Source organism: Esox lucius, chromosome 9, assembly GCF_011004845.1.
Source record: "Esox lucius isolate fEsoLuc1 chromosome 9, fEsoLuc1.pri, whole genome shotgun sequence".
Taxonomy (NCBI): Eukaryota; Metazoa; Chordata; class Actinopteri; order Esociformes; family Esocidae; genus Esox; species Esox lucius.
Window position 1 is genome coordinate 23,987,380 of NC_047577.1, and position 13,859 is coordinate 24,001,238.

General features: G+C 38.7%; 1 protein-coding gene across 5 annotated transcripts in view; it reads left to right on the forward strand.

Annotated features, from left to right (window-relative positions):
- LOC105028765 (apoptosis-stimulating of p53 protein 2) overlaps positions 1-13,859 on the forward strand; it is a 66,249-nt gene that overhangs the window by 19,517 nt on the left and 32,873 nt on the right. The window contains exon 1 of one of the 5 annotated variants that reach the window (XM_010901727.5): positions 2,589-3,489. The exons of the other annotated variants lie outside the window; for them this stretch is intronic. Coding sequence (XP_010900029.1) covers positions 3,481-3,489 — 9 coding nt within the window. The 5' untranslated portion in view covers positions 2,589-3,480. Of the gene's footprint in view, positions 1-2,588; positions 3,490-13,859 lie in introns of those variants that run through there. 5 annotated transcript variants of the gene reach the window in all.

The window sequence follows — 13,859 nt, forward strand, 5'->3', positions numbered from 1 at the left end:
GGTCTGGGAGGAGATCCCCCAGGACAGCATCCGCCGTCTTTTCAGGAGCATGCCCAAACTTTGTCAGGAGTGCATACAGGCATCTGAGGGCCATACATACTATTGAGTCACATTATGAGTTGCCATGATGAAATTCACTCAAGGTACAATAGCCTGTGATTTCAATTGTTTACTTTAATTTTTGGTGTGAGTTTTAATCCAGCTCTCAATCGGTTGGTGATTTTGGTTTCCATTTAACATTGTTACGTTATTTTGTTCTCAATGAATTACACAATGTACAGTAAAGATGTTGATCTTTAATCCGTTTTGTTCATCAAGACCCAATGTGTGATTTAAGTGTTCCCTTAACTTTTTTGAGCAGTGTATCTTGGGTATTTCAAAATATACCAGCAATAATAGTCCAATAAATGTATTATTCCAATAATGTGCCAACACAGTGCTTTGTAAGTTGATCATGTTTAAAATGAATTTCATTTGTATGTATATTCTACACCGATCAGCCATAAAATTGTGACCACCTGCCTAATATTGTGTAGGTCCCCCTTTTGCTGCCAAAACAGCCCTGACAGGTTGAGGCATGGATTCCACCAGACCTTTCCATCAGCACCAGTATTCACTTTTTCAGGAATTTTAGCTACATTAGCACCTTTATTGGATCGGCGCACATGTGCCAGCCTTCACTCCCCACGTGCATTAATGAGCCTTGGACGCCCATGACCCTGTCGCTGTTTCACCGCTTTTCCTTCCTTGGACCACTTTTGATAGGTACTGACCACTGCACCCCACATGAGCTGCAATTTCGGAGATGTTCTGACCCAGTCGTTTAGCCATCACAATTAGTCCCTTCTCAAATTCGCTCAGATCCTTACGCTTGCCCATATTTCCTGCTTCTAATACATCAACACAAGGTTAACTTACAACATTAAACATGCAAATAAACCATAACAATAATACATACAGTGGGGAGAACAAGTATTTGATACACTGCCGATTTTGCAGGTTTTCCTACTTACAAAGCATGTAGAAGTCTGCAATTTTTTATCATAGGTATTCTGAAAAGAAAATCCAGAAAATCACATTGTATAATTTTTAAGTAATTGCATTTTATTGCATGACATAAGTATTTGATACATCAGAAAAGCAGAACTTAATATTTGGTACAGAAACCTTTGTTTGCAATTACAGAGATCATATGTTAGTTCTCGACCAGGTTTGCACACACTGCAGCAGGGATTTTGGCCCACTCCTCCATACAGACCTTCTCCACATCCTTCAGGTTTCAGGGCTGTCGCTGGGCAATATGGACTTTCAGCTCCCTCCAAAGATTTTCTATTGGGTTCAGGTCTGGAGACTGGCTAGGCCACTCCAGGACCTTGAGATGCTTCTTACGGAGCCACTCCTTAGTTGCCCTGGCTGTGTGTTTCGGGTCGTTGTCATGCTGGAAGACCCAGCCACGACCCATCTTCAATGCTCATACTGAGGGAAGGAGGTTGTTGGCCAAGATCTCGTGATACATGGCCCCATCCATCCTCCCCTCAATACAGTGCAGTCGTCCTGTCCCCTTTGCAGAAAAGCTTCCCCAAAGAATGATGTTTCCACCTCCATGCTTCACGGTTGGGATGGTGTTCTTGGGGTTGTACTCATCCTTCTTCTTCCTCCAAACACGGCGAGTGGAGTTTAGACCAAAAAGCTCTATTTTTGTTTCATCAGACCACATGACCTTCTCCCAATCCTCCTCTGGATCATCCAGATGGTCATTGGCAAACTTCCGACGGGCCTGGACATGCGCTGGCTTGAGCAGGGGGACCTTGCATGCGCTGCAGGATTTTAATCCATGAAGGCGTAGTGTGTTACCAATGGTTTTCTTTGATACTGTGGTCCCAGCTCTCTTCAGGTCATTGACCAGGTCCTGTCGTGTAGTTCTGGGCTGATCCCTCACCTTCCTCATGATCATTGATGCCCAAGAGGTGAGATCTTGCATGGAGCCCCAGACAGAGGGAGATTGACCGTGTTTGAAAAACTAACAGGTCTGTGAGAGCTGGAATTCTTACTGGTTGGTAGGTGATGAAATACTTGTCACGCAATAAAATGCTAATTAATTATTTAAAAATCATACAATGTGATTTTCATGATTTATTTTTTGATTCCGTCTCTTACAGTTGAAGTGTACCTATGATAAAAATGACAGACCTCTACATGCTTTGTAAGTAGGAAAATCGGCAGTGTATCAAATTCTTGTTCTCCCCACTGTATGTATTATTGTTATGGTTTATTTGCATGTTTAATGTTGTAAGTTAGCCTTGTGTCTATTGAAATAAGTATGTTTAAAAAATAAAACTTGGAAATGTAAGTTGATTCTTATTCCTTTGAAATAAGTGAAGTGAACAAGATGATGTTGTTGTGAGATAATTGCGTTAAACAAGACTAGACAGAATGTCCATTGCTATGCATCCACCTGAATATCGTCGCTCCGGTGATATTCCAGCCTTTGAACACGCTGTCGTGGGGGCGGTAGAGGCCACATCTAGTTTTCCTTATGATAAAAGCAGGGAGGAGTTTCTTGTTTGCAGGGAGTTTCGTTCATATCCAGGTTGGAATGAGGTCTGTACCATACTGGGCAAATTCCAACTGAACTGCCCTATAACTGGTATTAATGATACATCTATATCTCAGCTACCACCTGCTAGACATGCTGAACTCTAACACAACTATGTGCAACAAATGCGTTTTTTGCATGTACAACCTCATGAATATGGACTTTCTCTGATCGTGTTTATCTGAACGCCCAGCCAGCTAACTAAATGTTTTGAATAATTGTTCCGGCTTGAAACCCAACAGTGGAACGCCAGCTTGTGGGACTTTGCAATTCCCAGTTTTCAATGTGCACGTGAATTCAGCATTACCACCTTTCTACGTGGTGAAGAACGCAGCGTTAGTTGTGCTTCGCGTCACTCCGGGTTGGGTTGCCGACGTTTGTTGATATAATCAAGCGCTTTTCTAGTGGAAGTGGCCTTACAGATATATGCGTCCATAAATGTGAGTCCTCAGTATATAGGGATCCTAGGGATAAAGGCACGCCAAAAATTGTGCTGAACAGTAGCGTGTTACTTACCGTTTCATTATTTATGGCTACCCATTTGGTCAAGAGCTTTGTTGTTGGGCCAAATGACAATGTCGATCAGCTGGCTGCCGGACTAATCCTTTAAATATCGACCATTTCCAGAGATAGCTCGGTTGCTGTGAGAAAGGCCTTGTAAAACTGCAACAGGTCCGGAAAGAGGAACACGGTCTCCAATAAAGAACCAACAAGAAATAATTGGGTAACGGCAGAAAATCAAATTAGAGGCGCTCGAGCACAGGCATTTGACTGGAAAGATGGAATGAATTTCGAACCGTTGCTTTGTTGGTTTATTGAATACGTGAGGGATTTTATATAACCGATTCCAAAGTAACCGACCTTACGTGGGATACGGAGCGAATATGATGCCGGTGAGATACATTATTGTACACAGATCAATGATACTAGTGTTCGTAACATAATATTAATGTCATGTTTATATCGTAACATGTCTATTAGACTAAACAAAATGTTGAACATGCCCTACAGCTCTTTGTCTTATCTATTCCCAGTCTATACATTTTCCCTGATATGTTTAGCAACTACAGCAAATCAGAATAAGCTTTTAATAATACCAACTTGTTGCTGGCATTAGAATCGTCCTATTTTCATGTCTAAAATATTGTTTGCCTCAGTGGGCAGAATGTAAAACTTCAGAATATTATCTTACTGACCAATTATGGGGTTTCTTGGTGTTTTTCTTAGAACAACCAGTACAGCACATTCCATGTTATTTCTGTCTAGGTAGAAGCAATTGGTTTACTTTAAATTCTCATAGAAGTAAAATAGAGAGGTTTACAATCAAACTATGAACAAGGTGAACTCCCCATAAAATAGATGTTGGACATATCATTCCTTACAGAGCCAGAAAAGCTTCAATAGACAACATTCACTCAAAGTTACTACTCTTGAACAACGTTGCTGGATATGGAGTGTGTTAAAATTATGTGTGTGTTAAAATTATGTGTGTGTTAAAATTCCAGTGAGTGATTAATTCATTTCATTTTGTAATAACCAGGTTATGCCCAATGGGAATAGCCTATATTACACTAATGTTAAGGCAAAATTAATCATTAGGTTTTGGTCCTTTGCACAGAATCCTGAATACAATCTTCAAATTTAGCACAATGTATCATTGTATAATTTAATGAAAAAAAATAGTTTGACAAACCTGTTGGATGTTTTCTAATGTTATCGAACTGAGTATGTTTTTCCGTGATGCGAAGCACTCAGGTCCTAAAAACCACTTGCTTGCAACGTGTACCACAGAAACACATGTATTAAAGGATTTGTTCTAATCAATCAAGGCATGTAGCCAAAAATTCAGAGTGCAGACTTCAATTTACCACTTTGTAATGACATTCATAACCGAGTAAGTGGCCAAGTTTCAAGGCATTCCAGACAATCATATTGCATAGCTTTTAGAAAGGGCTCACAGAGCCCCAGTGTTTAAAGATTTGATCTTAGGAAGGGAAGATGCTTAGGAGTAAAAGTCTTTCAAGTATTAATTTAAGCAATTTGGAATAATAAAAAAAAAATGTTTTTTATTTCGGACTCTTTTGGAAAAGATATACCACAAAAATTGGAGTGTGTTTATCAAAAGTGAGTAGCCCTGGGCCTGGTTTGCCAAAAGCATCTTAATGCTATGTTTAATAATACATGTAGGCTTAAGATGTTATATGGAAATCAGCTCTTCAAGTTTATCCTTAAATGAAAGCCCCACAAAATATACTACCTTCATATAGTGGCTCGAAAACACTTCTGGCATTGTATGCAGATTTTGTTATTGTATTCTTTTTTAAACAGACAAATAGAGCTATTCCAGTGTAATAGACAATATATTTAGATGGAAAATCTTAACTTTTTGTCTCACAGAATGGATGAACAAATTAAACTTGATGCTTGTCTTCAGTGAAAATGTATACCTATAAAAGTGGCATTAGAATTATCAGCAATTCAACTAAGTAGAAGCCTTTTGAATCGTGTATGAAATTAACATGTTTTTAGGGCACAACAAAGCCTCCACAGACAGTTTAAGAAATGCTGCTTGACTGCTTTATCCATCAGTCATGCAGCTGGTGAGACTAAATCCCTCTTCGATTACCTGATATGCTACTTTGTTGTTGTTTTTGAAGTTGAGGCAGATGGGTGGTGGGGGGGGGGGTCAGCATGGAAGAGGTGAAGTTGCATACCATTATTACCTGGGGATGGCCCTGTCCGGAAGCCAGTTGCACAGGTTAGGGTCAAGCAAGCATCAGGTGTGTCCTGGGGCCAGGTGAGGTTAGCAGCAGGGGCTCTTGCCATGGGCTCTGTATTTCTAAAGTTAAAAAAAAAGTATTGGAGTGAGATGTCTATGTCATTGATGCAGCTGGATTTTTACTTTGTTATCTCTTTCTGTCTGAAGACCCTGCCACGTCACAATCTGACCCATTGCATTGTGATTAATTCGTCCATGAACTGACCTTTTGCCATTTTGCATAAATGGTCATAAATGTTCTGTTTCCACTCCACCAACATCATCAGCAATACACAAGTAGAGCTTGTGACCCATTCTGTGAAGTCATTGACATTTCCCACTAAACATATCCCAAATGGGACCATGGTGAATATGCTTGTCTGGACATTAGAGGAAGTCAGCATGCTTTGTGAGGCGTTCATTTAAAAATGATTCTCTTTTAGAAGTCAGTGCCTTGAAGTTTTTGCCAGGAAGGGTTACAGTGTACAGTTAAGCATATTTAGTGAACATGGTGAGGCCAGGTCAAGTGTTCAGCAGTTGGTATGTGTGAACTAGAATCCAGATATACAACATTTAAACATTCAGACAGCGCATTTTACTTTCTTTAAATAATTTGGCATATCTCAACAGGAACAATAGAACATAGTGAAGAATTTAATGATATGTTCCCTGAACAGTTTAAATAATTCCACTAGTTAAACGTGAGAAGGAAGCTAGACATCAAAGAAGAAGTCCAAATGTGGAAGTATGCTGTGAAGAACAATGGCCTTCTATTGTTACGATGTAATGATTGGGAGAGAAATATTACATAATAATGTAATTATGTTGTTTGTTCCTCTTGGAAGTTGCCCTGGTAGAATTTATAAACTTGACAAAATTTTAAAAAATAGGCTTGTGAGGTTTAGTGATTTAAGCGGCTGCCTTCCATGCAAATTTACCACTGCAGCATGGGTTCGATTCCAGCCCACTGATTTCAGGCCCTTCCATTATGTGTCTAAGTTTTATTATATTTCACTCTAATTGCAATTAATACAATTGGTCTGTGCAGCTCCCTACGATGTAAATATACCTCTGCAGCATAGGTTTGAATCCATCCCATTGCTCTCACAGCAAAAAACTTACCTTTTCCAGCTTTGCTTTCCCATTAAAGAATAAAATCTTAAGATATATATATGACGATTAAACTTGCAATGTCTGAGGGATTGAGGCCATCTTTGTAAATAGGATTTTTTCTTAACGGACCTGCCTGATAAAATGAAAGTAAAATGAATAGATTTAGCTGTGGGTTTACACCAAAAGTTTACGGGACACACACAAGTATTGTTGGAAATAACAATGTTTTTGCAGGGTCAGGGGTATAACAGACAAGGCATAAAGACTATAAAGGATTAGTTGGAACACTAGACATAACTCTGTTATTTGGGTAATCTATCATATCCTGGTCCAGATCTTTGATTGATATTGATTACTAGAGCCATACCGATATATCGGTTGAACAATTTTATCGGCCGATATTAGCAGTCTACTATATTTGTATCAGTGATTTATTCAGCAAAAAGAGACAGATACATTTATTTGCAATGCATTCTTTGTTCTGAAGAGGGCACTCAATCACCTGATTTAAGTTTGCACACTACACAAGGACATTGCCCACAACCTTAAAGACGTAGAACAACGGGGTGTTGCAAAGGACCCTCTTTGTATTAACGTTGTGAGGTACAGTATGGGTTTGCAAAAAGTCAACACTTGTGTTTCCTTATTTTTGGGACAGCAAGTTATCTAACGATAGCTCTGTGAGACTGGGTAAGTGTGTTCTGCAGCATCCACTGAGGGGGCACATTTAGCTTTGACTAAAGTTCTGTAGTTTCATCACAGAGCTACTGTAAAATTATGACTGTAAGACTTACTTGGCAACGTTCCTTCAGTTGGTAAAAACGTAGCTACATAACAATACATTGTAGATATTTCGTTTTTGTCAAGTTGTCTAATGCAAGGCAGCTCAGAGCGAATACAGCATTAGATCCATGTTTAGTTGTTGCTACAAATACAGTAGTGACCAGTTGTTTGACAGTTTCAACAGTTTTCTGTTGAACATTTGGAAATAAATTGCATCCTTCAAGTCAATTCATATGTTTTCAGTAGGATTGCGTGTAGTTATGGATTGTAGCCAAACAAACACCTTTTTTGGTGAACGTTGATAACAGAATTGCAAAGATCCATTCATTTGGCTCAATGGTTTGCCCAATGGTTTTCCCAAATGTACAGTGGGGAGAACAAGTATTTGATAGACTGCCAATTTTGCAGGTTTTCCCACTTACAAAGCATTTAGAAGTCTGTAATTTTTATCATAGGTACTCTTCAACTGTAAGTGGCGGAACTTAAAACAAAAATCTGTTGCATGACATAAGTATTTGATACATCAGAAAAGCAGAACTTAAATATTTGGTACAGAAACCTTTGTTTGCAATTACAGAGATCATACCTTTCCTGTATTTCTTGACCAGGTTTGCACACACTGCAGCAGGGATTTTGGCCCACTCCTCCATACAGACCATCTCCAGATCCTTCAGGTTTCGGGGCTGTCGCTGGGCAATACGGACTTTCAGCTCCCTCCAAAGATTTTCTATTGGGTTCAGGTTTGGAGACTGGCTAGGCCACTCCAGGACCTTGAGATGCTTCTTACGGAGCCACTCCTTAGTTGCCCTGGCTGTGTGTTTCGGGTCATTGTCATGCTGGAAGACCAAGCCATGACCCATCTTCAATGCTCTTACTGAGGAAAGGAGGCTGTTGGCCAAGATCTCGCGATACATGGCCCCATCCATCCTCCCCTCAATACGGTGCAGTCTTCCTGTCCCCCTTGCAGAAAAGCATGCCCAAAGAATGATGTTTCCACCTCCATGCTTCACGGTTGGGATGGTGTTCTTGGGGTTGTACTCATCCTTCTTCTTCCTCCAAACACGGCGAGTGGAGTTTTGACCAAGATTTGACGAGGTGAGATCTTGCATGGAGCCCCAGACCGAGGGAGATTGACCATCATCTTGAACTTGAACCATTTTGAACCATTTTCTAATAATTGCGCCAACAGTTGTTGCCTTCTCACCAAGCTGCTTGCCTATTGTCCTGTATCCAATCCCAGCTTTGTGCAGGTCTTCAATTTTATCCCTGATGTCCTTACACAGCTCTCTGGTCTTGGCCATTGTGGAGAGGTTGGAGTCTGTTTGATTGAGTGTGTGGACAGCTGTCTTTTATACAGGTAACAAGTTCAAACAGGTGCAGTTAATACAGGTAATGAGTGGAGAACAGGAGGGCTTCTTAAAGAAAAACTAACAGGTCTGTGAGAGCTGGAATTCTTACAGGTTGGTAGGTGATGAAATACTTATGTCATGCAATAAAATGCTAATTAATTATTTAAAAATCATACAATGTGATTTTCTGGATTTTTTGTTTTAATTTAAGAAATCTATTTGTATCTACTGAGTATCTTTGTCTGATGATTTTTAAGCACAATCCATGCTGAAAAAGGTATATTTTTAATTTCAGCTGTAAGAGTAGAGAAATTTGCAGGTATAATCGGTATTGGTAAATAGTTCCACTCAGAAATGTGAATCGTATCGGGTACAAAAATCACGTAATCGGTAATCTATTGATTACCATAGTCAAATTAATCCTAAATCTGAGGTAAGGTCAGCGAGTGCCTTTTGGAATTTTACTACAGTGATCAGTTAACAAACACACATGCACATTTCCTGCTGTAACAGATAGCTATTTATCAAGTAATTATTAGATGAATAATCTAAAGTACATGACATAGTACAAAAGATTAGTAGGTAAGTACAACATAAAAGATTTTCAATTACATTTCCCCTTGTTTCAAATGCCATGTCAACACTGGAGACAGCTTGTGTTTTAGTTTTTCCCCCAGCAATGTTTTCTGTTCCCTAAGTAACGGTTAGCACAGTGGGGGTTGGGAATGGGGGAGGGGTGAAATGCTACGCTGTGAAGTAACGCAAGCCTGGCCATATGGCCTGCGTCTGGGCCACATGCATCAAAACATTGGGAGCTGACCAGCACTGGTGGCTCACAATCATGTCCTAATCTCACTAAAAAAAAATTAATGAAGAAAATACATGTGTAGGTTTCTTCCTGGCTGGATTTTAACCACATGCATAATGAATGAATCCATTGGGCTGGATTACTCCTGTACCCTGTAACTAAAGCTTCTGCTGTCGTAGCCTCCATTATCTATTCACTCTCTCTTTCAATTAATTAGCTTTCCATTTGTTTCCATCATGTTGTATCAATGATTTCCATTTGTTTCCATCATGTTGTAACAATGATTCAACTTGGCCTCCCTAACTTACTTCTGAGCATCCAAGCTTTTCAATTACTACAGTACCACCATTTACAACGAACCTTGCAAGAAAGTGTATTTTGGATTTCCTCAAGAGGTCTAATGCAAACTTGTTTTTTGGGGAAGAGATTTATAGGTTTAAAAAGGGCTCTGTCTGTAATTACTTCTCTCATTAAGACACCCATAAAAGAGTAATTTAGCCCATACCTATAAAAAGTTAGTTTTTCAGATGTACATGTCTACAAATCATGTCAGAAATGTGACCTATAACGTGAACAATTCAATTGAATAACAAACTGAAATCTTGAGGGGGAAAAATTTTAAATAAGAAACTCACAATAACCTGGTTGCATCAATGTGCACACCCTTAAACTAATACTTTGTTGAAGCACCTTTTGATTTTATTACAGCACTCAATCTTTTTGGGTTGGAGTCTATTAGCATGGCACATCTTGACGTGGCAATATTTGCCCACTCTTCTTTGCAAAAGCGCTTCAAATCTGTCAGAATACGAGGATATCTCCTGTGCACAGCCCTCTTCAGATCACCCCACATATGTTCAATTGGATTCAGGTCTGGGCTCTGGCTGGGCCATTCCAACATGTTTATCTTCTTCTGGTGAAGCCATGCTTTTGTGGATTTGGATGTGTGCTTTGGGTCGTTGTTGTGCTGACAGGTGAACTTCCTCTTCATCTTCAGCTTTCTAACAGACGCCTGAAGGTTTTGTGCCAAAATTGCCTGTTATTTGGAACTGTTCATTATTCCCTCCACCCTGACCATGGCCCCGGTTCCAGCTGAAGAAAAACAGCCACAAAGCATGATGCTGCCACCACCATGCTTCACTGTGGGTATGATGTTCTTTGAGTGATGTGCAGTGTTGTTTTTGTGCCAAAAATACCTTTTGGAATTATGGCCAAAAAGTTCAACCTTGGTTTCATCAGACCATAGCACATTTTTCACGTGCTTTTGGGGGACTTTATGTTTGTTTTTGCAAACTTCAGCCAGGCTTGGATGTTTTTCTTTGTTAGAAAAGGCCTCCGTCTTGCCACCCTACCCCATAGCCCATTCATATGAAGAATACGGGAGATTCTTGCCACATGTAGCACACAGCCAGTACTTGCCAGAAATTCCTGCAGTTCCTTTAATGTTGCTGTAGGCCTCTTGGATGCCTCCCCGATCAATGTTCTTCTCATCTTTTAATCCATTTTGGAGGATCGTCCAGTTCTTGGTAATGTCTCTGTTGTGCCATATTTTCTCCTCTTGATGATGACTGTCTTCACTGTGTTCCGTGGTATATCTAATGTTTTGTCAATTATTTTTTACCCTTATCCTGACTGATATCTTTCAACAGTGAGATCCCTCTGATGCTTTGGAAGCTCTCTGCGGACCATGACTTTAGCTCTGAGATGCAACTAAGAAAATGTCAGGAAAATCCTACAAGAACAGCTGAACTTTATTTGTGATTAATCAGAGTCACTTTAAATGATGGCAGATAAAGTAATAATCTATTTAACATGAGTTTGAATGTGATTGGTTAATTTTTAACACAGCCACATCCCCAGTTATAAGAGGGTGAACACACTTATAAAACCATGTATTGTAAGGTTTTTATTAAAAAAATTCCCCTTGAAGATTTCAGTTTGTTTTTCAATTGAATTGTTCACATTATAGGTCACATTAAAAGTGGAAAAAGTTCTGATTCTGAGTTCTGATGATTTATCTTTGTCTCATTCTTTTACATCACAAAAATCTGCCATTTTAACAGGGGTGTGTAGACTTTTTATATCCACTGTAGACTCAGCAAAATAATGAAAACGTTTTAAACCTGTAAAGCCTGACACCTCAAATAATAGCCTGAAAATTCTTTTTTTTGTGTGTTTATTGGATCATTTAACAAAATACCAAAAAAACTTAAAAATATGATTTACATATATGCCATTTTTTGTATTGTATTTGATTCATCAGGCATTTATGGCAAATTATTGATCACAACAATGTTTATTTTAGAAACCCAAACAAATATTATTCATTGCATTTGGAACATTTCAGTTGGTTCAGTTCTTTTTTTCTTTTTTTAAAACAGGAGCCTTTTTTCCACCTTTCATCTCACAAGTCTTCCTCATCACTACTATCTGAGCTTCCCTCAGTAAGCATTGCATTAGGAGTTAATTTCTCATCATCATCAACCTCATCATTCCCTAACTGCTCCATGTCACTTGAATTGCCATCCATAATCATGCTGTTGACATTTTGAACACTGTACTTTGCCATCTAAAAATACACAAAAAAAATTGGATCGCGTACTCTGAATTTCTTCTCTGAATTGGTCAATATAATATACAGATTATGATAGCCAAGGAATTATTTTGGTGAAAATCGATGAGAAAAATACTATTAGCAAATGAGCCATTGCAACATCCAAGTGATCATCATGAGAGTGGGTTGCATATATAAAAAACATACATAAATATCACAATTTCCACTCTAAATATATCTTAAAATGACATTCCATTATTTAATTAGTTGAATAAAAAAATATAAACTGTGTATTTGGTATTGTGGTAGGCATAAGGCAGATTGCATCATGAAATGCATGCAATGACAATTGAGGGATTTATTCCCTTATATACTTGATGTATCATATTTGATGCACACATTATCAACATGATTCTACTATGAAATAAGGTATGAAATATTAAGTATAAGTTGCTTCAATACAGTAAATATTCATATTGAAATATTACTAAAAATATAAATGTTATTCTTTCCCTAACTTAAAAAAATTAGCAAAGATATCCCTATCAAAAACTGGTGAGTTGCTACATGAAAGCAGACATTTTGCAGCATTCAAAAGGCCTGCTGCTGCCTGCAGTGCACAGACTATCCACCAGGGGGAAGAAGACATGTATCTGATTGCATACAACAGGTTTTTAGCAAAAGTATTGATCATGTTGACGTAGAGGTCTTTAAATCTCATATAGCAAATATGATACAATTGGCGTTAAGATATCTACAACAGCAAACCGCTTTTTGAAACTAGAACTGTGTCTTATGGCCAGCTGTAGTCAGAGGATGTGCCCAGATTAAGAGAGCATATTTTGGAAGAGGGCAAATAGAAGCTTCTTTAAAATCCTTGTGCACACAGCTGCTTCAAAGTGTGGACTTGAATTGGAATGTGAAGCATCAGCTTGTGTCTCAGTTTCACATACATTGGATCAGTCGGCATTGTGAGGATTTTTACAGTTATGTGTCTCTCAGGCAGTTCCATTAAATGCCAGATGTTTATGTCAGATGTGTGAGGAACCAGACGTTCATATAGTGGTGAAATAATGATTGCATACCTGGTCATCAAGGGAGAGAGTAATTCAATTATTAATTGCAGAATTTGATAGTCTATTGTTCATGATCCTACAGACTCAATCTTACAAACTATATCTCAAAGAAACCTAACATAATCCCGTTGTTTGACATTTTAGATTTCTCCATATAAAAAAGTTGAAAACCTTTCCAGGAATTTGGAAGGTAAAAATATTTAGTTTACTGATTTCTAGTTACATTTCCAAATTTTGAAAGGGTTTTAAGCCAAGGGTTTCTGAATGGCAAAATATTGGGGGTTTAAATTGGAAACAAGTGCTCCAGTGGTGGTAGAGCTTCCAGCCAGGACAACTTTTGGGTCCTGTTCAAAAGTATTGACCTAGTATGTAGTTCTTAGTCTCTAGGCCATTTGTTTCCGCAGTGATATAGCACTTTCAGGCCCAGTGCCAAACCACCTTTATGCCGCAACAAGTCACAGACCAATAGTAAACAGAATCTCACAGCATTTTCATTTGAAAGGAACTACTTTTAAATAATGTGAAAGGTGCAATTCACTGACTTTTTATCAAGGTCCAATGTCCTTGAAGATTCCCCCTCCTTATGCTTTCATTTACACAGAAGGAACTAGGTTCTTAAAATCTTGTTTTCTATGTTCAATAATGCATTCATCTCTCCATAATTCAAGTGGGAATTCTTAAGTAGGTCCCAGACTGTCCCCAATCAGTCTTTGGGCTAGCTCAGTCCAGATGTTGAAGCTACACCATTAGGCTATTACTAATGGAATACCTTATTGAGCAAAATACCCCACTTGACAAATGATCCCCCATACACTTTTGGAT